The sequence below is a fragment of the Lontra canadensis genome, unplaced genomic scaffold (genome assembly GCF_010015895.1).
Source record: "Lontra canadensis isolate GAN:19392208 unplaced genomic scaffold, GSC_riverotter_1.0 scaffold41, whole genome shotgun sequence".
NCBI lineage: Eukaryota > Metazoa > Chordata > Mammalia > Carnivora > Mustelidae > Lontra > Lontra canadensis.
The window spans coordinates 7,454,089-7,478,412 of NW_022631035.1; the positions used below are offsets into that span (position 1 = coordinate 7,454,089).

A 24,324-nucleotide genomic window follows, 5' to 3' on the forward strand; every position below is an offset into this window, starting at 1 on the left:
TACAGAAAGCTTGATTCAGTCTTGCACTGAAACTAATTGCCATACTACCTCTTAGTATGTGGACGTCCTGTTGCAAGTACGCTCTCCTCTGTAACAGAACCATCAGATCCAAGTTAGACTGTGTCAGTGAGGCAGCCTTGCTAGTAACTATCTTCTCTCTTTGTTATATATTTGTATCTCCAGAGAGAATGTCTTTCAGACTTGTATACCCGGCTCACTTCTGCTACTGTTACTCCTCCAAAGCCTCCATCTCAGACTTAGTAGGAAACAGGGCACAGTTCGGACAGTTGAGGAGTACGGAATGGCCTTTGTCTCACTCACTGACTTGTTCTATCAGCAGTTTCCGTGATCTTGCTGGGAATCCGCTTTGGGGTTCAAGAACTAAGGCGCTGGGGAATGCTGACCGACTGTAAGCTATCTGAACTGCTGTCTCAAGTCACAAGTGTTGTGAAACCATTGGACAAGGAGTCACTGTATGCGTAAAGGAACCCCTAACGGTAACTGGGGGCCACATTCCACCGCTGAAACTGGAAAGACTGGTGTGGCTTAGAAACAAACAAGCAGAGGCACCATTAGCAGAAATGATGTAGTATTTATTTAGAGAGAGGCGGATATATTCCCGTGTTATTTAGTCATACTAGAGAGCCAACCTAGCTTGAACAACGAAGGCGTGGACGCGTCTTCTTCCTCACTGACCAGCTGTCGGAACAAGGAGCCAGGCTGTGCTGGGTCACCCGCTCGGGAGAGGGCCGGGGGGACAACCTGCCATGCATGTAGAGGAAAGTGCCTTAGAGTCTACCCAGACCCTCCTGCCTGCTCACACCCGCCACGGCACACACAAGCGGATCTCAGAAGCACGGATAGCTCTAGTCAGGGGACTCTGCTTTGTCAACCCTGACAAAGGACATAGGGGACAAAATGAGATCTTATGGGACAGAATGAACATTTGAAGAGGAGTACTATCCTAGGAAAAGGGTAAACATAGGTACCTCCTTCCTGTGGTCTGAGCCTCTCCTATGGACGGAACTTACAGGTCAGTTACTTGAAGCAGAGTCAGGGTTCCAGGGGAGCGCCGGCCACCCCGGCCTGCGGAGGGGAGGGCCTGGGCGGGGAGCCTGTGCTTTTTGCTATCGCCTCCCATGTTGTACAACCAGATGTTTGAGGCAAAGTTTAGTCTTACTGGGTTTGATGGCAGGGAAGGTGGAAAGGACACATTGCTAGCATTCTGTCCAACAAGAAAGCAAACAGAACTAGATGCTGTGAGAAGACAAGCCGTCTGGGCTCAAGCACACGCGTACACGACACAACTCAGAAATACCCAGAAGGGCTCCTGCGGGCCTAATGGATGGCAGTCGACTGAAATAAAACGTGTATTAACAAGAAAATGTCAAACTCGAGAAAGCAAATTCCCTTTTATCCCACCCAACTGCAAGAAATAGGAAGATGAAACCACCACCACAAGTTTTTTTTCCAAACAAGTACAGTGGTAGTGCGGGGTTAAGCCGTTACCTCTTCCACCCTGCGAACAGCAAGAAGTAACTCCATCCTGTCCTGCTTGTTTTCTACAGTCCTGGCAGCCTGAGATAACGTCTCTATTACGAGGCTACTTGATAATATAAATGGGCATCGTTTAAAACTCCTCTCAGCTCAAGCTAGTGAAACCTTGTACTTCTATATTGCGCCGCCATTAAAAGCAGCATTAGTGCATTTTGTCCTTCAGTTCTTTATCGATTATTGAAAGGGGAGCTCATCGGGTGGTTTGGTGGGCGACGGACCGGATACCCCGGGTGCGCCCCTGCTCTCTGCACTTACCTGGGCTTTGGTTTCGATGTTTCTGCTGGGTGATTTGGCCTTTCGGGCACTCGTCATGCTCAGTGGAAGAAGGCCAAACCTCCAAGAGAAGATGAAGAATTTCGGGGGCATGAACAGGAAGCCCGGGGCCCCCACACAAGCTCTCTGAATCCTTACCTGATCTGACTCGACGCCAGGGGCAGTATGTTATGGGGTTCCTGCGAGTTGAATGTGCAGCTCCGGGGGGTGAAAGGATTCTCTGTTCCAGTGACCAATCCGAACAGAACCTGACAGACAGGAAACGGGGCACAGTGACAGGCTGGTCTTGGCCCTGTCTAATTAAAAAGAGAAAATCCCTTCTCTTGTTTCTCACTGTCCTTTTGGGGAATGTTCCTTGCCGCATGTTTACGCTTCAGAATTACCTTTTTCACTGCCCACAGGTCAGAATCCCAGAGTCCCATTGCTCTTCTGTTTTATTCCTCTTTCTGAGGCCTCGATAAAACCTCGTTAATCCTTACCTACAGCTGGAGGGCTGAGATCACGGCTGCCTCTGCAGTGAGATTTTAATCTGATCCTCTTTCAGCCCTTCCAACTAAACTGAGCTATTTGCATCCCGGGCCCCTCCCGACGCTGCCAGCCAGAGTACTAAGGGCTGGAGCCGGGTCACACTGCCGTGTGAGCCCGCGGCTCTGCGTTCCTGCTGGGCGCGTCTCTCTGGGACTTACAGAAGTTCGCTGCACCAGGCGGTTAAGGTTGCTGTTGAGGTGCGGCGTGAAAACATCCAGGTCAAATGGGTCAATGAGCGCCTCCAGATAATCAGCCACTTTCTCAAGTCTGGAAAGGAGTATGATTATTCTTCACATTTTTTTTTAGGTCAAAACCCAACCTCATGGCATTTCAGTGCTAACGAAACCCCGTATTTGGATTTACTCTTACTTGCTGGCTTAGTAGCACTTGTCCCTACCCATCGGGCTTGGGTAATCCTCAAGAGTTTTAACCGCCTAAGATGTCTGAGTGAGGTCCTTTCCTTCCTCATGTGGTCAGCAACAGAGTCAGAGGCTCAAGTTATACCCAAGAGTTGGTAGGCTGACTCAGGAGAGAGAGGCCTGAGATTCCGCCCACCGCACTTGACCGAGGCATTTATCCAGCAGGTGGTCACTGCTGATCTAGCTGGTCATGCTTCCTGGTTAAAGCCAACAGCTAATGCACCACGAGAGGCTGTCTCTTGGTGGCTTTCTGGAAAGGAGCCGTGTGTCCTCGGCAGAGACGGCCCTGGCAGAGCCTGCTGGGGCGCGCGTACCTGGAGTCTTGTCTGTTGCGGCCACTCTTTACCTCCTCGCCCCTGGCCGTCAGAACAACACTGAGGCAGCGCAGATCATAGAGCAGCTGCAGGGCCCGATTCTGGGTCATCGGGAAGGCGCCTTCTTTCTGCAAATGAATTGCCCGTCCCCACCCAAGAAGGGAGAGGGTTTGCAACAGGAGCAGAGTAAACAGCTTCATGTCTTAGTTTGGGATACAGCTTGTTGCTTCAGAAGCACCAGCTTTGTGTACTCAACAAGGGCAGTCTGATGTCCCAACAATGGGTTTTGTTCAAACTTGGTCTTAAACCAAACTGAAAACCTTCAAACAAAGGCTTCGGGTGCTCCAGACTGCCCTTTTTGAAGAAAAAAATCTGGTGTATGAAGGAGAGGCATTTTGTGGAAGCTCAGGAGAGGAGACTTCCCTGAATTCTTTCCCAGATCAGGAGCTGGTGCTATCTTAAACGTATCACTAATGAAACGGAATATCCACCACAGGCAGAACATTCCAGGGAAGGGGCGAGGGCGGTGGGGGGGCTGGGAGACAGGAGCTGCCTCAGGCCAGCGCCTCTGTGTGCCACATGCTGCCCCGGGCACAGTCACCCGCCACTCCTCCCAAGCAGTTCTCCAAGGGACCACACTTGACCCCAGAAAAACCGAGAAAGCTTCGTGATTTGTCCAAGGCTGCAGCACGTAGGCGGCAGTGCTGGGGTTGGACACCAGGCCTTTTCCCCTTCCCGCTGAACTGCCTTTTAGTACGGACCTGCTTGATGCTCGGGAGGGGGCTTGGTGAACTTGCAGAACCGGAAGCCACCACGGATTAGCCGATTAGCCGGCACTGAGTGGAGACACTTGGAATCCTTGCTGGGAACTGCCCAAACCCGAGGGAAAAAACATCGGGTTTTTAGAGGGGAAAAATTCAAACACCTACCTTCACCTGTTTTTCTTCTGCAAGTTTCTCATAGGCAGCCACCACTTGGACCATACAGCTTTTCAGCATCTCCTGCAGTGTCACTTTTGGCAAAGCGTGGCCTCCAACCCGATTAATTTCCTGGCAGAGGCTAAACAGGAAGGACTGGACGTACCAGGATGGCTACAAGAACAAAGGACTGTCGAGTCAGCGACCTGCTGCCACTGAATGAGACGTGGTAAAAGTGGGTCCATTTATCCTTACTAGGCTCATGCTCCAGGACCTGGACCTCCCGGGCTCCCCCTCCCAGCTGGCCAGTTAATAGATAAAAGTGACCATTGCTGTCACTGCTTGGGTGGCTGGGGGCTGACCTGGCAGGTGGCACTATGTGTTATGCTGTTTTCACTTTGGGGCGAGCAGCTCTCCAATGAGCCGAGCCCAGGCTACACAGAAATAATCATTAGCTGACTTTTCCTACTTGGCTCAATGTCTACTCTACGCATGGCAGAAAGTTACCAATACCACTTTTGGCTCTTCGAGGAAGCTGTATGTTGGCTGATTTTCCTGTCTTTTTCCTCTCTGCAGAGTGGGCTCTTTGGCCCAGTCCATCCCACAAGTGCTCTCCTGGGGGCACCTGCTCACCTGTACAGGGAGTCGGATTGTGGACGTGACACTGCTACCGGACTCGGCTTCCTCTTGGATTTCTAGTTCCTCCCAGCTGGTGGCTGTGGCCAGGACTGAGCCGGCATCATCCAAAAGTAACGACTGGGTGAATCCATGAGCCAAAACCTGGTAATAAAAGGCAGATAACCGACAGGCCACTCAGCTCCTTTATGGACTGTCTCAAACTACTTGAGTTCTCTTCAGCCCAGCTTCTGCTGCTTCGGTCACGTGCAGGGTGGCAAGTGGAAACGTCACGCTCAGGCTGATTACGTCAGCCTTGGGAATTTTGTTGTAACTACCTTACTCATGTCAGGGGCCACCCCTCAGGACACCAGGGGAGACTGCGGGGAATAGGACATTTGGGTAGAAGACTGGGGAATTTAGACCCTTGCCCAGGGAGGTCTGTCATTCTTATCAGATGCAAGGACAAAAAGCTAGAGTTTGTCTCTATAAAATCTAGACTAAACATTTGAATGGAAAAGGTTTTTACATCTGTGCTGTCTCACTACCCCAGAGAAGTGGAAGCAACTGAAGTAAGAACTCTTACTCCCTCGAGCACGCGACGCAGTGAGCACTGGGTATTATGTAAAACTGATGAATTCCAGCCCTGTACCTCGAAAACCAGTAATACGTTGTATGTTAATTAACCGAATTTAAAGAAACAAATTAAAAAAAAAAAATAGAAGACTGGAAAGTCAAGCTATGCCAAAGCTACACATGCCATCTTTGTTACAACTGACATCTCCCTAGTTCAATACTTACAGGTACATCACAGAGATATAAAATAAAATAGGTTTTATTAAATTTTTCTCAAAAAAAAAAAAAAAGACCTCCCTGCGGCTGGCCAGCCCGGAACATGACGGAAGGGAGGCAGGATGGGGTTGCCCATTGAGCACGGGAAGACGGTGTGCGTGTCACTCACCTTCACAACTGCTGAGCTCCAGACACGGTAGCCCATTACGCTCTGCTGGAGGAGGAGTTCCTTAACTTCCTGCCACTTGGTCTGCCCAGGAATTATTTCCTGTGTTTTCCCCTTTCCTTGTTTCTTCACAGCCCTGGGATCCCTTGCAGGTTTCTCGGAGCTCCCTGACTTTCCCAAGATGCACTGCTTCAGATGGGGACACAGGTCTCCCAGAGACTGGCAGAGTCTGGCCATGAAGAGGACCGCAGGCAACTTGACTCCGCCGAGGACATCCTGCTGCCCCTGCATGGCCTGCTCAGCGCCCTGCAGCTCTGCCTGGATGCGCTCTGTGATGTGCTTGATGCACGCCACCGAGTGGGTCTGCAGCGTTTCCCGCACAGTCCCGGCATCCGCATACCTGTCGAAGGCACAGCCCTTGGCAGGCCCGGGAGAGATGTCCTTGGGCAGGGACGCATCCGCGGAGGGGAGGTAAGCCAGGAGGTCATCCAGCTTCACCTTCAGTTTAGAATCCAGGGCAGAGCAGAAGTTCTGGACACAAGGGCTGATGGCCTGCGCTTTCATGGAGAGCCCGCTGCTGGCCAAGTGCCCTCGGTGTGCCACGCTCACCCAGGCGGCGTCGGGAGGCAGGTCTTGGGGGCTCTCGGACCACAGGAAGAGAGACATGTTGTGCTCAAAGTGGATGTGCTTATTTGAACTGGAGCTGCTGGCATTGCCCTCAAGCTCCTGCAGGGCCGAGATGAGCAGCTCCTTGGAGCTGGTGGAGATGGAGTCAAAGCCTTCTTTGGTCAGAGTCTGAAAGAAAGCGAGAGAGGAGTTCCAGTCAGGACTCCTGTCAGGCAATCTGCCCCAAGCGGCAGTCCGTCCTGGCACTCTGCGTGTTCTCCAGCATGCTCAGGAGGATGACACAGTGGTGGCAGAGAAAGGAGTCATCAGTGATGACTACAGACACGTTCCTGATCAGGTGACAGAGGCGCGGTCTCGTTCTACACCAGAGTCTGGATCTCTGCTCATATCTACGGTTCGTTTCTCCAGAAGAGCCATCCCCGAGCCAGTCAGCAGAGAAAGAGTACACTCAGGAGGTGACCCAAGTTCCCCCAGTCAAAAGCTTGTACTAGGACTGGCCAGAAGCACCCGGACCATGTGATCTCCTCACCTGTAATCGGTCAAGGAACAGCTGCTGCATCAGATCCTCCCAAAACAAGAGTGGCTTCTCGAGAAGCCGCTGACATACCACCTCCCAGCTGTGACTGGGGGATTCGTCGGTAAGTAGTTCCCACATGGCATCGCGGACCCCTGCGAGACCTTTCATGCTTTTCACATACGTAAGCAGGTTGGTGACCCCGCTTTTAATGTCTTCATTGCACCTGCGACAAAACCGTTTTTCTTTGGATCTGATTAGACTCATGGTTTTCACACCTTTATTAAGAAAAGCAGCAGGACTCCACTTGAAAACCTCTACCTGGGTCCCCACGTTAGTACTTGTATCTCTCAGAGTTTTTACAAATATGTATAAACAGCATTTCTGGCTAGGTTTGGGGGTGAGGTCCACCCTCACCTCCCTGAGGTGTCTGTTTGGAAAGAAGTTTAGAGCCCCCTAGAATGGCTTCAAAAACCACTGCATTTAAATAAAAACTTAAGAGTGGCCGAACTCTTACACAGAATATTAAATCCTGTAGAGGTAACATCTGAAAGACGAATTCATTCTTGGTTCTTTCACAGTTGGGGCTAACCGGCCATGGAAGCAGTGTCTTCGGGCTGAGCCAGTGACTGGTATGACCCAGAGGGCAGCAGGCAGAGCACTGTGTGGATGATCAAGCCTCTCCCTCCTTTCTCAGTGGCCTCACTGGCCCTCATGTGGCTGCGTGGGCGGTCCCCGCCGGCCTCAGGAAAGTTCTGGCTACTCACACGTGGATCCATCTCTGCAGCGTGTCTTTCAGGTACTCCTGGCTGATGGGCTGCGCGAGCGTCCGGAGCGCCGGCTGGAACTGGACGACGGATGCCGGCAGGTGTCTGAACCAGCTGCAGAGTTTCATCTCCTGCAGAACACCGGTGCCCTTTCCTAAGAGAAGGCCCAGTGACAAGTCATCGGGGCCGTCCTTTGAAAGGCATGTTAAAAAATGGACCTAGAAGCAACTGGGCATGTCAGCCTGGACCCCTGGGATAGGAAAGTCTAGAATGTATGTTCATCAGGGAGCTGGCAGCTTCCCGCCAACTCTGGGCACCCCAGCAGAGAAGGGGAAGGACAGGGAGGAAGGAAGTGGGGACAGGGCAGAGAGGGAAAGCAGTAGTGAGCGCTCGACACTCAGCCCTCGAAGCTGTCACAAAATACAAGGTGATAGTCTCCCTTTCCTCACCATCCTCCGGCCAGTGGGAGACCCTGCACCTGGTTGGTGGGCTGCAGCACCTCAGAGGTGTCCTCCCAAGGATACAGGCATCTGCGGGGCGACTCTGGGAGGCCCCTTCACTATGTTCTGTGCGTGAGCGAGCACCTCCAGAGTTGGAAACACAGGGGTCCTTCTAGGGTCCTTTGCACTTGTCGTCCAAAGCCATGATAATTAGCCCATACTCACCTTGCACGAGGAGGTAAAGCATTAGGTGGAAGCACCCAGAGGGAAGCCAGGGCATAAGGAAGTGGCTCCCTCGTTGGAAGATAAAGAAAGCCCAAGGAGAGGCTACATAATACATCTGTCTCTCTGAAAATGACCAGGTGGCTGTCGTCATGTTCTGCCTGTTGCTCTGCTACCCTCGGCTGGGCCTCCTCCGCCCGGCCTGTGTTCTGGAGCACCGAGGCACAGTCCTCTGCCATCCTTTCTTCTTCCTGATCATGTCCCCTCTCCCCAGAGCTTTAGACAACAGCCGTGTGCACAGATGTGTGTCTCCAGCCGGACCTCTTATTGCTGTTCTGGACCCACAGTCACCTGCCCACTCCTCATTCCCATTCCAGGGGCTTAACTGTCCCCAAAGCAATATTTTCAAGAGTGAACTCATAATCAGCCCTTTCAAACCAGCTCTTTTTCTAGTAAACCTGGACACCTCCTTTCCATACCCTCCCCACCAATCTACCAAATACCCTGCTAAACAGATGTCTAAGTTGTCCAGTTGGCCCCCATCATCTGCCACCCAGGTAATGATGACAGCCTCCCAGGTGAGCTCTTGGCATCCACTCCAGACCCCATGGAGAACCACTGCCACGTAAAAGCCAACTGTATTTAATTCCAGTTATCATAAATGCTATCAAATAAAAGCACAGGATGATGGGAACATATTATAGAAGACGAATAAGCCTGGAAGGTCCTCAAAAGCTATCCATTGTTCTCTGGATAAAGTCCAAATTCCCTAGCCTGATCTGCACAGCTCTGCATTATCTGTGCACATCTAATAGACTGGCCATGTCTCTTCTCATGCTGTTCCTCCTCCCACCCAATACCCCTTAGCTTCACCTGCTTGCTTTTAGTTTCTCAAATATACAAACATCTTCCTTGCCTCAGAACCTTTGCACATCCCATCCCTGTTGCCTGGAACTCTTTCCCTTACCTTCTTCACCTAACTCTTACCAAACTTTCAGATTTTAAATATTCTCCAGGGTGCCTGGCTGGCTCAGCTGGTTAAGCGACTGCCTTCAGCTTAAGTCATGATCCAGGAGTATCAGGATTGAGTCCCCACATCGGGCTCCCAGCTCCACGGGGAGTCTGCTTCTCCCTCTGACCGTCTCCCCGCTCAAGCTCTCTCTCTCTCTCTCAAATAAATAAATAAAATCTTTAAAAAAAAAATCATTCTCCAGGGAAAGCATCACTGGTGGGGTCCCTCCTTTTCAGTGTTCCCAAGTCAACTTGTACTTTGACTTCATAGTAGTGGCCATTTTGTTATCCAACAGTAAGTATTTGTGAGTTCAGTATTTGCCTCTACCACTAGACCGTGGCCTCCATGAAAATGGGGTCCATATCTGTCCAGTGCACTGCTGTATCCCCAGAGCCCAGCGCAGTAGCAGCCACATGGAAGGTGCCGAGTCGATAACAGATGAATAACCTGAGAATAAGAAAAGTTGGTTAAGAGCTCACCGGGAGGCTGCTGGCCTGTGATGGTCTCCAGAGTTGAGAAGAGCAAGCCACACGGCAGGGACGGATCTGGCAGCTGACCTTCTGGTAAAGTGTAGAAAAGAGCATGAGCTTGGTTCAAAGTGGTAGCCAGCAGCTCCACTAACGAGCAAATCTGGGCCTTGATGCCGGCACCTACAAGAAGAAACCATCCTTCTGTAAACGGTTTTCTTTAGTAAAGTGAGAAACAGAGAACATTCTAGGTGCTTCAGTCTCCCCTCGGCTCCCCCGTCTCCATTCCCTTGTTTAAGGACTATATTTTGGAAAGAAGCCAAACCCACCATGGTGCGGCTGGTCGAGAAGTTTCTGAATAGCTGCCTTTCTGGCCAACAGGAAGTCTGTTAGGGCTTGGCGAGGAGAACTCTCTTCTAAGAGCATTATGGAGCACAGGGCCTCAGCTACAGCTTGGTCAGACACGGCTTGGCATTTGAGCAGCATCTTACTTTCATGCAGAATAGTTGACCTAGGAAGATGAGAAAAGAGAGCAACAGAGAATTTTTTACATCTTGGGAAGAAGGACCTTGGTACATCAGGATAGAAGACACATTCCATAAACCAGTAGTGGCGCAGTACGGCCGTCCCTAGAGCAGATCTTTTTGCTGGATCCACGTACCGGAAGTGGCTGGCTGCCGCGACCTGCCGGATGAGTATGGGGAATCGTGAGAGGACAGGGCTGTATCGGGAACCAGAGGAATCCAGCTGGAGCAGGCTGTGAAGGTGGCAGCAGAGCAGGTAGAGCTGTGTGGCGTGGAGATACTGGGAGGCCTCCATTGAGCTCCAGATCTTCTCGGGAATTTCTAAGAGTAGCTTGATCTGGGCAGCCATGCTGTAGAACTTCTCCTGCGATGGCTGCTGGGGCTACAGGGGAAGGCACAGCACAAAGGCAGAACACACGAGTGCAAGGTCAGCATCTGGCAGGCTTGTGGAGATATGTGGGGGTACTGTAGGGTACAAAGCTTTTATTGTGCCCGAGTCCATGCCACTTGGTAAAGGTCTCAAAGTTAGGTGTTGTAGAATGACTTGAGTCAGGAGCGCTGTATAGCCCACCCAACCCTCCCAGTTGGGTGCACCTGGGCTCAGTCCCATGGAGACACAAACTTAATCTGGTCATCTCAGCCTGGTTATCCTTGACAGCATGGAGCCCTACAGACCACCACTCAAGTGAGCTTTCTCCTTCTCTCTTCTGACGTTCAGCCTCCCTACACTTGCTCCTGCTTCTTTGAGTGTGTGATGGACTCCTTTGTTACTCATCCATCAGATCTTCATCGGTGTAGTGCTCATGCCTCTCCCCGTCTCAGTCTGCTTTACTCCAGGACTCCTACCCTAGAGCATCACCTCTTAGCAGAACACCACACTCACCTCTTTTTTAGTCCTCACCACTCCCAAGTCCCACTGGAGCCTTTTCTGTTGCTGCCCTGCTAAGTTTCTCTGCCATCCCATAATCCGTATGTTCAAAACTAAATTCATCTCCCTACCAAAAATTTTAGTCCTCTGACTTCCATATGTATCTTACCGTACCTAAGTACTCCACTCCCAAGTTCCCAGGAGATTCATTACTTCCAATGGTTCTGATCTGAAGACATCAGGAGGGGGAAGAAGGGGACTACAGGTGTCTAATGGGTTGAGGCCAGAGTTGCTTATAAACATCATAGAATGCACACAACCGTCAACTCAAAGTGATCTAGCCCCAAATGTCAAGAGCACCAGGGCTGAAAACTCTTGCTTTAATCAAACTGATTACCCGTTCTTGTCTTTTCACACTCCAGACCTACATTCCAAATCTCATCTGTCACGAATGCCCTCCTTACTGAGAAGGACTCAAGCCTGAAGTGACTTCCTTCGGAAACCTTACGGTAAATGACGTAATTATTTTCTAATCGATCACCCATTATCCTAAAATGCTTTCTACTGTTACTCTGAATTATTCCGTTTTCTCATCAACTTTCCATGCATTTAATTCCTCGACTAAATTGTAAGCTCCTTCAGAGCAGGAATTAGAGGGCTTCTGTTTCTTTGTGCCTGAACACACAGAAGGCACTCAAATTTTTGTGGGTCTGAGAATAACTCAGATATAACAACTATAAAAAATAAATACATTCCTAAAGTCAGGCACAGTACCAGTTAGCTTTCTAATAAACCACGGATCAATCTTCAGCTACAGGAAAGGCTGGCCACCCAGGAGGAGGCAGGTATAAATGCACAGCTTACAGAGGAGAGGGATGAGGTCTCCCATTTCAAAGGTTGTGTTGTGTTAGCCCTGCCCACTGACCCAGATTCTTCTAAAACACAGTTGTATTAAAAAGTTCCAAGAGGGAGAAGTTCTAAGTTGTATTTTGAAAGTTCTCCCATGTCCTACGGGGTTCTTCCCCTATAAGGGGTCATTAACAAACTCCCGGTTTATCTTTCTGACCCTCCCTACTCATTCACTTAGTCATTCCTAAGTCGATATTCTTTAGGAATGCAAAATGCTGTTCCAGTATTAGGATGTACTTAGGGCTGAATCGTTCCACTCCAGGTCTAATCATTAGCGTTTGAAGGAAAAAAAAAAAAAAAAACCCCACTTAGGATAACTTGATTAGAATTTCCCTAAAATGAAAATGTTCCACTGTTGGAAGAAGGGGGCTTGACGGCTGGTACAGTCATTCAACGACTCCACCAAAGGCAGAATAGCTCTTTGGGTTTGGGGAGCTTATTCTCGGGAGCGAGGTGGGGGAAAGCCTGGGATGAGAAATGAACCATATGAGGGGAAGGTGGCAACGTAAGAGAGAAATGGGTTGTGAGCATATCGGGAAACGTTACCCAGGGAATGAGCTGGTCTAGCGAGAGGCCCCTGGCGTTTTCATCGAAGGCTGGGAAATCCCAGCGAAGCCACGAGACAGGTGAGGGAATCAGGGCCCGGAAATCAGGGAAGGCTCCCGAATGGAGCTGCTGAATGAGCCGGGTCCGCAGACGGCGAAAGGACCGCCGGCGTTTTCCCCGGAGGAAGGGAGTCCAGAAATTCGCAGCAGGCTCTTCCCCGAGGCAGGTGAGGCTCGCGCGGGGACGGGGACTGACCGGCGGCCGCAGGAGGGCGGGAGGCGGGTCCCCAGGGGGGTGCGGGACCGGGGTGCGGGACCCGGCGTGAGGGGCTGACCTGCGGCTCTTGTGGGGGCCGGGGGACGGCCGAGCCAGCCTGGCGGAGACGGGCGCAGTACTGGTCGGTGGCCTTCACGGCGTCCACCAGCCCCTCGGCGCAGCGGCGCATCTGGCCGATGGTGTCGGCCGCCTCGATCAGGTCGCGGTACCGCTCGCCCACCATTTGCCGCAGCTCCTCTTTCTTGTGCTCGATCTCGGCCCGCACCTGGCGCTCCAACCCTCGGATTTCCTCCGCTCCATGTGTCTCGAAAAGCGCCGCGGGGTCGCGCAGATCCAGCCGCTTCAGCGCGGGGGAAGCGGCCGCGGCTGCCATGATGGACTCGTCAGCGTCTCGACGGGTCACTTCCGCCCGGAGGCCCGCCCAGCGGCCATTTTGGGTGGGGGCGGAAGCGCTTCCGCCCCACTGCGGGCCTTTCCTGTTCGGGGCTCATCCGGGCGGCGGAGGGGTGGGGCCGGGGTGGGACGGGCGGTGGTTCTGTTGTTTTTGAGCGCAGGCGCGGGAGCTGGCCGTTGGTCTGCGCGCGCGTAGTGGCGTGGATCCAAACTCCCGCCCGGGGCAGGTGCCGCCCGGCCGCCGTCCTAACTCTGCGTCCGCGGTCCGACGGCGCCGCCTGCTTGGGACGCGGAGAGCCACAGCCTCCCGAAGGCCCCGCACAGCTCGACTCCTCGGCTTGCCGCGGCGCCTCCTGGCACCGGGCGTGCGGCGTTCCATGGCGTCGTTGTCATCGTTGTTCTCTGGGCCCTGCCCGAATGCAGTGCCCGGGTGGGGCTGGGGGCCGTTCGGGTTCATCTGCAACTTCGCAGTTCCGGACCGGCTCTTCCCTAAGGCGCGCGTCCGCTCGCTTTGCTTCGGTTTTTCTTTGATGTCCATCATTTGGGGGCTTTCGTTTCTACTTCAAGCCAGCGTTTCACCACGAAGGATGCTCGGGCACCCGCGTGGGCTGGAGGGTGGTGGGCCCAGAGGAGGGGGCCGAGAGCGCTTGGGGGTGCGGGGCGGGGAGCGGGGCCTGATTCTTCTAGGTACTTCCAAGACCCTTCGTTTTAAAAAAACCATTTATTATGGAAGAGCTCATAACTCACACTAACCTGGAGAGCATGGTGTCCTGTGCCAACCCGCCAGGTTTACCGCTATCTCATAGTCAGCCTTCTCTGTGTCCACCCTCCACCTCTGTTACTTTGAGGGAGATCCCGAACAGCAGATTTCAATTTGTAAATCAAGCCATTTCATTTAAACCTCACGAAGTCCTGCGACGTAGGGAATATCCTCATTTTACAGCTGGATAACCTGGAACCCCAAGACACTAAAGGATTTACTCAGTGTAATTGTCAAAGCCTGTACACAAAGTTAACTGATTTGGTATACACATCAGCCTTACAAAGTAAGTAGGGATATTTCTATTCCGTGCAAAAAACCCAGAGAAGCTTATTTGCCCACCTGAGTTGCTTAGCTAATAAGGGATGGGATCTCCCTTAGATTTTAAAATTCCTGGCATGTGCCTTTTCTGCTTTGTCACACAACCTCCCACAGACTCAAAACACTCCATGGTGCTAGGTCTGCAATTTGCTGTCACATCACTCGCGTTCTGTAGGGGACGTTTTGTTGATGCTGTCTGTCCAGCATCAACAAGACAACAGAATGTCTTCTGTATTTGGGGAAATCACCTCTGTGGGGCGAGATCTTTTCCAGGGACCCCTTACAGCTATGATGCAAGTCTGTGGGCCCGCGATTGGCTAATCTGACAACAGCTTGGGACTTTAGATGGAGAGCGAGAGATGTCAGGCGGCAGCAGGGACATTGAATCCAGCGGGAACTCCCAGCTGCTCATGCTGGCGGTGCTGCTGGTGGCGGCTGTGGGTGACCACAGTGAGGCCCCCTCATCAGAACTGATGGCCCAGTGGTATGCTTTGATTGGGTTCTGACTGTTTCCACTTCCTTTTGTTCCCATCTCTTGAGCCTGGTTCTCCAGCTTTCCCGGAGATCGCATGAGCTGCCCAGTTCTTACCGACACATTTCATTTCTTTGAAGATCAAAATCAGTTTGGTTGGTTGCCCTAGAGTCCCTAACTGACACGCCCTTCCGAGTTTCCAGCTCCGCAAGAGTTTGGCTGATGCCTGTCTAACAGCAAGAGGGAGGCCTGTTGAGGCCTCAGTTTTGGTGGGGGACTTGGGAGTTTGTATGAGAGGACTTGCACTGTGCACTCACCTATCATCTCAGGTAGAGAAAAGGCCAGCTGTCGGCAGGCATCTTCACTGCTGGGTTATGGTCTGAAAGCAGATCTTTCCTCTGCTTCCCCAGCCAAGTTCTGGCTTCCCTGAAGATGTCGCTGTTGCTCTTCTGCGTGCAGAACTGAGTGCCTTATAGAGGCTGTTGCCAAACCTTCCTGCCCTGGAAACCCAGCACTGGAGGTCCTGTGTCCATGACTTTGTCTCCTTTTCCTTTCCCTTCTGCATCAAGGTTCCGCATCCCCTTCCTCTTCTGTGGCTTGTTTGTTTTTGGTTTGGTTTGGCTTTTTGCTGTCTGGCGCTCTCCAAACCAGGATGAGGGTCAAGAGCTTCCGCAGCCAGATAAGGAAGGTGCTGGGGACTGAGTGGCAGAGAGGACAAACTAGTCTTCTGGTTTTTCTCAAGGGGTACGTGAGCAAAGGGCACTTACGAGTTTTATTTACGCCATCATTTTGGTTTAAGAGGAGTGTGTGCCATGCCTTTCGTGTGCGGGGAAGGGAGGATGTCTTGGTGTCATTTTCTTTGTACCTTAAATCTTTAAGGGGTAGAAGACATCCAGTGTTTACATTTAAGAGATTATGTTTAGATCATCCTGGGCTTCTGAATTGAAACCCAGGCATTCTGCTAATTATAATAGTTGTTATTTTGAGCCCCATCTGGGCACTTCGCATATGTTACCTTTAATCCTAATAATAATCCTACAGCATAGGTGGTCTTATGCTTGTTTGCTAGATAAAGCCAGGTTCAGCAGAACCAAGTCACCTGCCCGAGGTTACACAGCTAATCAGCAGCCAAGCCTGTCTACACAACCCGGTCAGCCTGACTCTAAAGTCCTTGATCTTTCTTTTGTCACATTATTATCTTCAAAGAAAATTTCAGAACATCAAGAGACAGATGAGCCAAACAATTATGAGCAACATTCAGATGGTGCCCACGCTGTTTCCTACCTTCTGCAGTTGTCTCAGCAGTTTGGGACCAGAGCTGGAGAGTGATTTGGGGTCACGTGGCACCTGCCAGTGTGGCCAGCCCTGTTTGCCCAGAGCCTGTGTGCTGGAGGGCTTGCTTTCCTTTCCTTTCTTTTCTTTCTTTCTTTCTTTTTTTTTTTTTTAAAGATTTTATTTATTTATTTAACAGACAGAGATCACAAGTAGGCAGAGAGGCAGGCAGAGAGAGAGGGGGAAGCAGGTTCCCTGCCCAGCAGAGAGCCCGATGTGGGGCTCGATCCCAGGACCCTGGGATCATGACCTGAGACGAAGGCAGAGGCTTAACCCACTGAGCCACCCAGGCGCCCCTAGGGCTCACTTTCAAAACTGGGAATTTGTCCTGACATGTTTGCTGTGTCTGGGCAGACTGGCATTGTGGTTTCATTCAGACTGTTGGGGGGACAGGTTTGTCCTTACTTTTTAATAGGAATACGGAAATTGAGGCAGCATAATGCCTAAAATAGAAGGGTTCTTAACTGGTCTTTGCAGAGACCACAAGTTCGCCTTCCCTTATGCAATATGCAGTCTAGCATCTGGGAAGGGGTCCCGGAGACCTTGGATCCCAGGCTGAGTCAATAAATATTTGCATGATGAGTGACTAGGGTCATGAATACATGTCACAGAATCACAGGGTACCGGTCCCAAGGCTGCATTGGGAAAAGAGAAAGGATTTTCTGCCGTCAACTACTTAATAGTCAAAGTACCAAAGGCAATAAGACATTCTCACCCATTTCAGCCTCCTCACGTGCTTGTTTCAGTCCCTCTCCTTTGACAAATGGTGGCCACAAGTCAGACAGGTCCATGTTCAGTCTGAAGAGCAAACCTGCAGAAGACTACCCACCCCCAGCCCGGACCCCCCACCATGATGTCGGAGGGAGGGCCATCCCCTCACAGAGTTGGGATGTGAAGGGCGCCGGGCACACCCAGAGAAGAGAGAACAAGCGCAAGAAGCAAGCTTACCTGGGAACCTTAAAAATAGGTTCCCCTCTGGCTGCCCTAGAAGAGACAGAAAAGGTGAGAGAAAAAAAGAAAAGGAGAGGCAGCAACAACAGATGAACAGGGAGGGGAGGAAAGATAGGGAATCTGATGCTGCAAAGGCAGCCCTTGTTGGTAAAAGGAATGGCAGGGGCCGGCCGGACGGAAGGCCGGTGGGATTCAGACGTTGGGTTCTCTCTGGGCCAGGATGCTGGTGGATTAGAGCCTAACGCAGTCGACTTGACGTCTCATCTTTAGAGCCCTGTTCAACAGCTATGTTTGCAGGGCTGACGTTTGTGGTCAAAGAGGTGGTTATCTGACTTAACTGTTTGCAGATTCCTGACGCTCTGCCTTGTACAAATAGCCAGGCAGGCCTCACCCCCGATGAAAGGAGCCTGAACATCTGGGCTGCACACATTCTCAATACCTTGACTGGGGGGGGGGTGCGGGGAAGGGTGGCGGAAGGGTGTTGCAGAGTTCATGCTGCACACGTGACATCCTTAATCAGTGTGGGACTGAACGTGTAAGGTGTTCACTAGCTCTGCGCTAGGTGCCGTGGAGAATACAAAAGACATTTGATTAGCAGTGGGTGACTCTGTAACAGGCTCAGACTTCACGTCCTGTACGTTGTCTTTTCCCTTCCCTGCCGTTCCACCCTCGCTGCTGAGCCTTTCTGTATGGAAAAAATCCAAGTAATCAGACATGGATGTCCTCATGTGAAACCCGCCGCATCTGTTAGCCCGCTGGTGTATGTAGTTAGATTCTCTATGGGCTCTCTTGTTAGAGCAGTGTTCCTGCTCCCTTGACCTCTCCACTTGACCTCTGGATCTCACTCCCCACCTCTCAGAGGCTTCACTTCCTTCTCTCCACGGTCTAATTTTCTCCCACTCGGCCGGATCATTCCCATCACAGGCATCCCCCGCTTTTCAAAAGGTCACGTTAGGCTCCTTTGCTTTGAAGAAAGAGTTCCATTGGTACCTATTTCTGCTAGCCAAAAGAAAGAGGATTTCACTTTTACGAAAAACAGGCGAAAAGCGCAAACAGCATCCAGCATCGGTTTTGCAGGAGCCCAGAGAGCACTGAGAGGGGCACCCAGCCCATTGCCCGGAGCCCGCTCAGCCGCCAGCATGTGTCCCGAGCTCTGAACTGAGTCTGTGAGCCTCTGGGCTGTACCTCCACCAGTTCTGTGGGTGTGTTACTAAGACGTGTCCCAAAGTATCAGAAAAGGCTAAGAGAGGTGATTTTGGGGGCGTGAGAGCAATTTTTTTTTTTCATTTTCCCTGTATGAATTAATGGTAATTGCTTCTTTGAGCCATTCAGGCTATGGAAAGGTTCTGTAGGAACGCTCAGTTTTCAGATGGTGGGTAAAACCTGGATCTTAAAAATATTCTCTGGTAGCTCCCATGTTACAAACATGCTCTGTTGTCTGCATGCCTCCTGTCTGCCCCTGCCCATCTCTCCTCTCTGCATGAGGACAGGTTGTCTCCAGGCCCCTCTGATTCTCTTCTTCAGCTGCCCCCACCCGGGCTTCTCACATCCCCACCCTGTCCAGTAAAAGCGAGGAAGGCCATCTTGCCAGCTTCGGCTGCTTCTCAGTTTCAGCATATCCGACCTGCCCCTGTGGACACTATTTCCTCTGGGCTCCTGAGACATGCCCCCAAGGCCTTCCCTCCTACCTCGTGAAGCACTTCCCCATCATTTTTGCTGGTTCTTCTTCCCGTGCTTGACTTCTGATGTTGCATGGACCCAGGCTCAAGCCTTAGCACTGGTCCCTTCTTGGTCTGCGCTCCCTGTCCAGGTGATCCCCTCCTGCCCTGTGGCCCTGTGAGTTGAGTGTCACTGCAGCAGTGGAAATGGAGAGCAAGGAATGGTGTCTGCAGGTGACGTGTCCATTTCTGACTCCAGCCTGAGCTCCTACAACACCGCAGGCTCATCTCAAGCTTCATACATCCAAAATAATGACTCTGCCTGCCACCCATCCTGCCCCCTCTCCTGGAGCATCTCCATCTCTGAAAATGGTACCACCCAGTGATTCATGGCTAGAGACCCAGAATCATCCTCGACCCCTCCCTCTCTCACCCTCCACACCCCACCTACTTAGAAGTCCTACAGATTCTTTTTCCTCCAAAATAGGGGCTGATTAACTTTTGCTAGCAAGAACCAAAGTCAGTGGGCTTTGTGCACTCTACGGTCTCTGTCACTATCCAACAAGGCCACCATAGAGGGAATCAGGACTAGACAGGATGTAAATGAATTTGCATGGCCGTGTTCCAATAATGCTTTATATACAAAAGCAGGCAGAGGGGCCATCTTTGGTCCTCGGACCATAGCTTGCTGATCCCCGATCTACAATAGATCCCTGTCCTTCCTGTCCTTCCTAGCATATCCCCTGCTTCAAACCTTCCATGGTTTCCTGCCCGTTGGGGACAGAGGTAAACTACTATCAAAGACCACAAGTCCCTGCATGGCCTCACCTGTCCCAGCCCTCTACTACCTCACCTACCTTCCTTCTGTTTCATAAACAAGGTGTCGCTCATTTCTTCACTCTGGCTGTTTCTTTTCTTACCTTTTAAATTTATTTTAGCTTTTTTTCAGAAAGACTATGGGCAAGGTGGAGGAGGGGCAGACGGAGAGGCAAAGAGAGAACCTCAAGCAAGCTTCACACTTAGCTTGGAGCCTGATGTGGGGCTGGATCTCAGGCTTGACCCAGAGTCGGATGTTCAACTGACTGAACCACCCAGGCACCCCCTCTGGCTGTTTCTTTTACCAGATTGCCACATGGGGGTCGCCACTTCTGAGAAGCCAACCTGGGTTGCCTCCATCTAAAATAGGAAGAGCTACCATTTACTGGGGGCTCGCTGCATGTCAGCTTCTGTTACAGACTCTGCATATGAACTCAGTACATTATTTCATCCTCACAGTTCGCCGAATTCACAAATCTCTCTGAACTAGGTCCTGTTCTTATTTTTACTTTATCAAGGAGGAAATTGGGGCTGAGGGAGATTATATGATTCGCCGCGAGTCTCTTAGGAAGTAGCAGAGCTGAGGTATAAACCAGACTGTCTGGCTCTGGGGCCTGTGTGACTAACCACCTGTCTTCACTCTCCATGACCTCCATCAGAGCATCCGTCACTATTGAGGCTTCGTGTTCCCTCATTTGTTGTATTTGTTTTTTTTCTTTCTTTCTTTCTTTTCTTTTTTTTTTTTAATATTTTATTTATTTATTTGACAGAGAGATCACAAATAGGCAGAGAGGCAGGCTGAGAGAGAGAGGGAAGCAGGCTCCCTGCTGAGCAGAGAGCCTGATGTGGGACTCGATCTCTGAACCATGACCTGAGCCGAAGTCAGAGGCTTTAACCCACTGAGCCACCCAGGCGCCCCATGTTGCGTTTGTTTCTTGAGCATCTCCCTTACAACAAGGGAGGAAGCCTGGGTCTGTCTCTCATCATGATGAATTCCCAGCTTCCAGAACAGTGTCTCACAACAAAGTAGACGCTCACTATGCTTTTAGCGCACGGATAATAATTTACCTTTGTAATCGATTAATTTACTGGTATGCTAACAATGTTAATCAGTAAATATTCAAAGTACACCTCACTTTAGAATTCCTATGAAAGAAAGAAAATAATCAGCTTTACTCGAATTTTGGAAGTGTGGAATGACGTCACCTTCTGATCAGCCCTCCCCTCTCTCCCCAAAGGAGGTGAATTCTTTGCATTTTTCAAGGTTACTTGTGGAATTAGGAAAAAAAAAAAAAAAGAACCAACCCCAAAACCTCCTGTCCATCTTCACCGTCTTATTCCCTTATGTTGGTGCTTTGGGGCTTGTGTGGAGTGAGGTCACACAGCCTGATATCCTGGACAGCGATACTGGGAGTCAGCAGAAGTTCAAAGACAGGTGGTCACTGCCGACCTGGGGGAGTGTCTTCAGCTTGAAGAGGCAGATGGGTAAGAGAGGCTGTTGGGTTACACGGCCGCCACCCTCGGCTCACCTAGAAGAGAGCAGTAGCCTCCCAGGGGTGCATGGCTGCCACCTGAGAATATTCGGCTTTGAGGGTACAGTTTGGTGGGATGATGTTTCCCTCCTGGCACACCTAAAGGAGTAGCTTGGGAAGAAGCAGTTTCTAGTCTGCCTTTCCTCGGGATGAGCCACTGGCAGGACCGCGCCCTGTCTTAGGGTGCCCTCAACCTAAAACTGTAAGTAGCGGCAGACGTCTACTGAGGACGGGTCCATTTCAGAGCCTGGGACCCAGGGAAAGCAGAGGTCTGCGGAAGCTGCAGGGCCATAGGAGGAGGAGCTGGGTTTGCAGGAAGCTGTGCTGGGCTCTCCCTCTCCTGGGTTGGGGGTGCGTGTTTGTGGGGTGTTTTGTTTACGTCCTGCCGGGTAAAGAGACACGTCAACCCTGCTTGGCCCAATGCTGGATGATAGAAGACTCTGGATCTTTAGATCCAAGAAAATGTGAAGTTGGGGTGTTTTTACATATGGTTGGGGAGCACATGCAACTGGTTAAAATGTGCTGAAGAGCCAGGTTGGTTTTTTCATGGGCTTTTGGTATAGATGGGAGTAGGGGAAGAGTATCCTACTCGACCTTGACACTTGAGAAGTTGTGCGCACAGGAAATGATGCCTTCCAAAGGGAGATCATATAATTGTATTCGGAAGTGTGAGTGCCCCAAGCGGAGTAGGGAGCAGAGTTGGGAGCAGACCAGCCGGAATATTCTGTGGGTGGCACTCAAACCCTGGACCCCTTTTGCACCATCTAAGCCACCCGATGGTTATTTTCTGAAAATCCCATTTATCCTCTGGGAATTCGAGAGTGCTGCTGACACTGGAAGGCCCCCGCCGGGAGCCCTCAGCTTCACCCCTACCTAAGGCGGCAGTATCCCTGAACTCCCTCCAGCTATGCCGGTAGAGAGTGGGCGGCTTTGAGAGTGCTGGGGTCCCAACACGGGGGCTGGGCCATTCATGGGAGTGCTCGTGATGGTCCACATGCCTCCTCCTTGCCACCCTCTCTGTGCTCTGGGCCTCTCCCTGCTGGGTGCCCTGAGGCAGGCCTCTGTGGACTGCCTCCCTTGGCTCTCTTCCCCTCCAGCTCGGGTCGAGCTGTGGAAGGAGATCAGAGGGGGTCCTCACTGACCCCGGCCCTGGCCGAGTGGCTTTACAGACACAGCTCCTGTAGACACACACCTTCCCTGTGGCTGCCGATCTCACTGGGCCCCAGTGACATCATCCCCTCCCTTGTCCCTCCAGCTGGAGGGCTGGTAAAGCCTTCCACCTGTCTGCAGCGTCCAGGAGCCTCATCCTTCTCTTGCTGTTGCCCTGACACCCACCCACACCTCTGCACACAGCACCTTCATTACATTCATTTTAGTTAACCCCCTTGGAGTGTGCCGTCTGTTTCCAGCGGGACCCAAGAGCGATACAGATGGTTACAGACCTGGGATTAGCGGCTCGAGCCTCGCCTTCTGGCCAGCACCAGGCCGACCATGGTCTCACACTGGAGGAAAAACCAGGAACAAACTCAGCAGTTTCCAACATGTCATGAATTGCTAAGTTTCTAGAATGTTTCGGGAAGAGGAGGCTCTGTTTGGGGCGGGCCGGGGGAGTTATATCCCCGGTCCATTCTGGAGGAGACCAAAGTTTAGTTAGGCTTGGCGGGGGAGGAGAGCCCCTTCTCCAGAAGGGAACACCCCGTGGAGATAGAAAGTGTGGACACCTTATCGGCAGACACACAATGCATTTACTTTTCGGCCCTGGCCCAGCTTTCATCTTGCGTCACGTGGCTGGTGCTGTCCGTGCCAGCTGAGCTCTCCACTAATGGCAGGAGTAGGAGCCATAGTTTAATATTAGCTGATTTGGAAAATGGTTCGTTGTTTAACAACCAAAAAGTTTCTGGTCCTTTTTTTTTTTTTTTTTTTTTCTGTGATTAAAGGTGAGGGAAACCTAATATTTTCTAGGTACCTCTTTGTGCCTGATAATGTGACACATTCTATAAAATATTTTCTTTCACCCGGGCTCTTACACAAATCCGTGAGGTTCGTGATGTTAGCCCTGTTTTGCAGACAGGGAGGCATAGGCTGGGGAAGGTCAGGCACAGCTCACGGGTAGAAGGGTGATGTGGCAGAGCAATTCAGAACGCGGGCTTGGGTTAGGGACGCAAGTTCGCCACGCCTCAGTTTCCTTGTCTGCCGAGCGGGCATCAGCTCCTGGGGGAACTGAAGAAGATGACGCCTGCCAAGTGCCCAGCACAGAGACTGGTCCACCGTGAGCACTCCAAATGTCAGCTCACTTTCTTTTCTGGTATCAGGAGATCGGTAGCTAAGACCCTGTTTTTCAGCAGCTAGAAATTTTGTTGTGATTTTGAGTGAATGAAAAGAAGATGAGAAGGTGTTAAAAAGTTCTTTTCCTTGACCTAATTTTAAAACACTTGAGATTTCCCTGGCCTCACTTTTGCCATCAGCTGGATGGGGCACATCCTCAGGGCACACTGAGGGCACCCCCTTCACCACGCGCTTTACCGTGACCTTGCTATGCTCTTTCAGCTCGGCTCCAGAATCTGGAAGCCATCACATCGGCTCGTTAAGGATCAGTCTGTGCACCAACTAGGACTCAGCAGTGGTTTTCTGTCTCAAAATCTTGTTTTTCTTTTGCTTCCAAATGATTGCTAAGACATGTAGAAAATGTCTTACAGGCTTTTCATGGGGCTTAGAGTTAAAAAAAAAAAAAAAATCCTAAGGTTTCCAGTTTCAGCGTTTCGGGAAACCTGGAAAGTGTGGGTTATCTCGTGACCTGGGACCGTGGCCCATTTTCCTGAATGTGTAGAGTCTTTTTCCGAGGTAGATGGGAGCAGAGGTGAGCTCACACAGGCAGACTAATAATGAGTAAACTTCAGCCCGAGTCCCTTCGGTAGAGAGTATGATTTCATGGGAAGGTAGTTTATAGAGCAGTACACTTGCAAATTAAAAAAAAAAAAAAAGCAAAGTCACTAAAAAGCAATGTTTGCTTCTTGCTTTCTAACGTACACAGTTGATTATAACAGCAAAGATAGAGGCCAATTTATCTGACATACAGAGGAATGTACGCACTCACAGAGATAGTTAGAGCTTCTTGGAAGGCAAAGGCAGTTTCAGCAATCTCATCTCAATACTGGACATGCAGGAATGACACATTAAGAAGAATAACCACATTCACAATACCACAGGAGTAATAAAAATAGCTTGCATGCCTACCTATTCCTGACATGGTAAAACCGTCTATCACATCCATGGCATTGACACGGTTTTTGCAATAGGGGTTGCTAAATGCTTTTTTGGGTGTTCCCTGGTTTTCTT

General features: G+C 51.0%; 1 protein-coding gene across 2 annotated transcripts; it reads right to left on the reverse strand.

Annotated features, from left to right (window-relative positions):
- Nucleotides 1-572: 572 nt before the first annotated feature.
- COG1 (component of oligomeric golgi complex 1) lies at nucleotides 573-13,134 on the reverse strand. Of its 2 annotated transcripts, none has more exons than XM_032870718.1 (14): nucleotides 12,812-13,134; nucleotides 10,292-10,536; nucleotides 9,960-10,141; nucleotides 9,643-9,813; nucleotides 7,490-7,643; nucleotides 6,738-6,948; nucleotides 5,585-6,376; nucleotides 4,642-4,788; nucleotides 4,021-4,182; nucleotides 3,092-3,219; nucleotides 2,517-2,625; nucleotides 1,969-2,078; nucleotides 1,813-1,891; nucleotides 573-762 (listed from the first exon to the last, which is right to left on the reverse strand). In XM_032870718.1, the coding sequence occupies exons 1-14, from the start codon at nucleotides 13,124-13,126 to the stop codon at nucleotides 625-627; spliced, it is 2,943 nt and encodes a 980-aa protein (XP_032726609.1). In that variant the 5' UTR covers nucleotides 13,127-13,134; the 3' UTR covers nucleotides 573-624. The 2 variants fall into 2 exon arrangements, with proteins under 2 accessions (XP_032726609.1, XP_032726610.1); XM_032870719.1 differs by lacking the exon at nucleotides 573-762 and adding an exon at nucleotides 830-1,356.
- Between the last annotated feature and the right edge of the window lie 11,190 nt (nucleotides 13,135-24,324).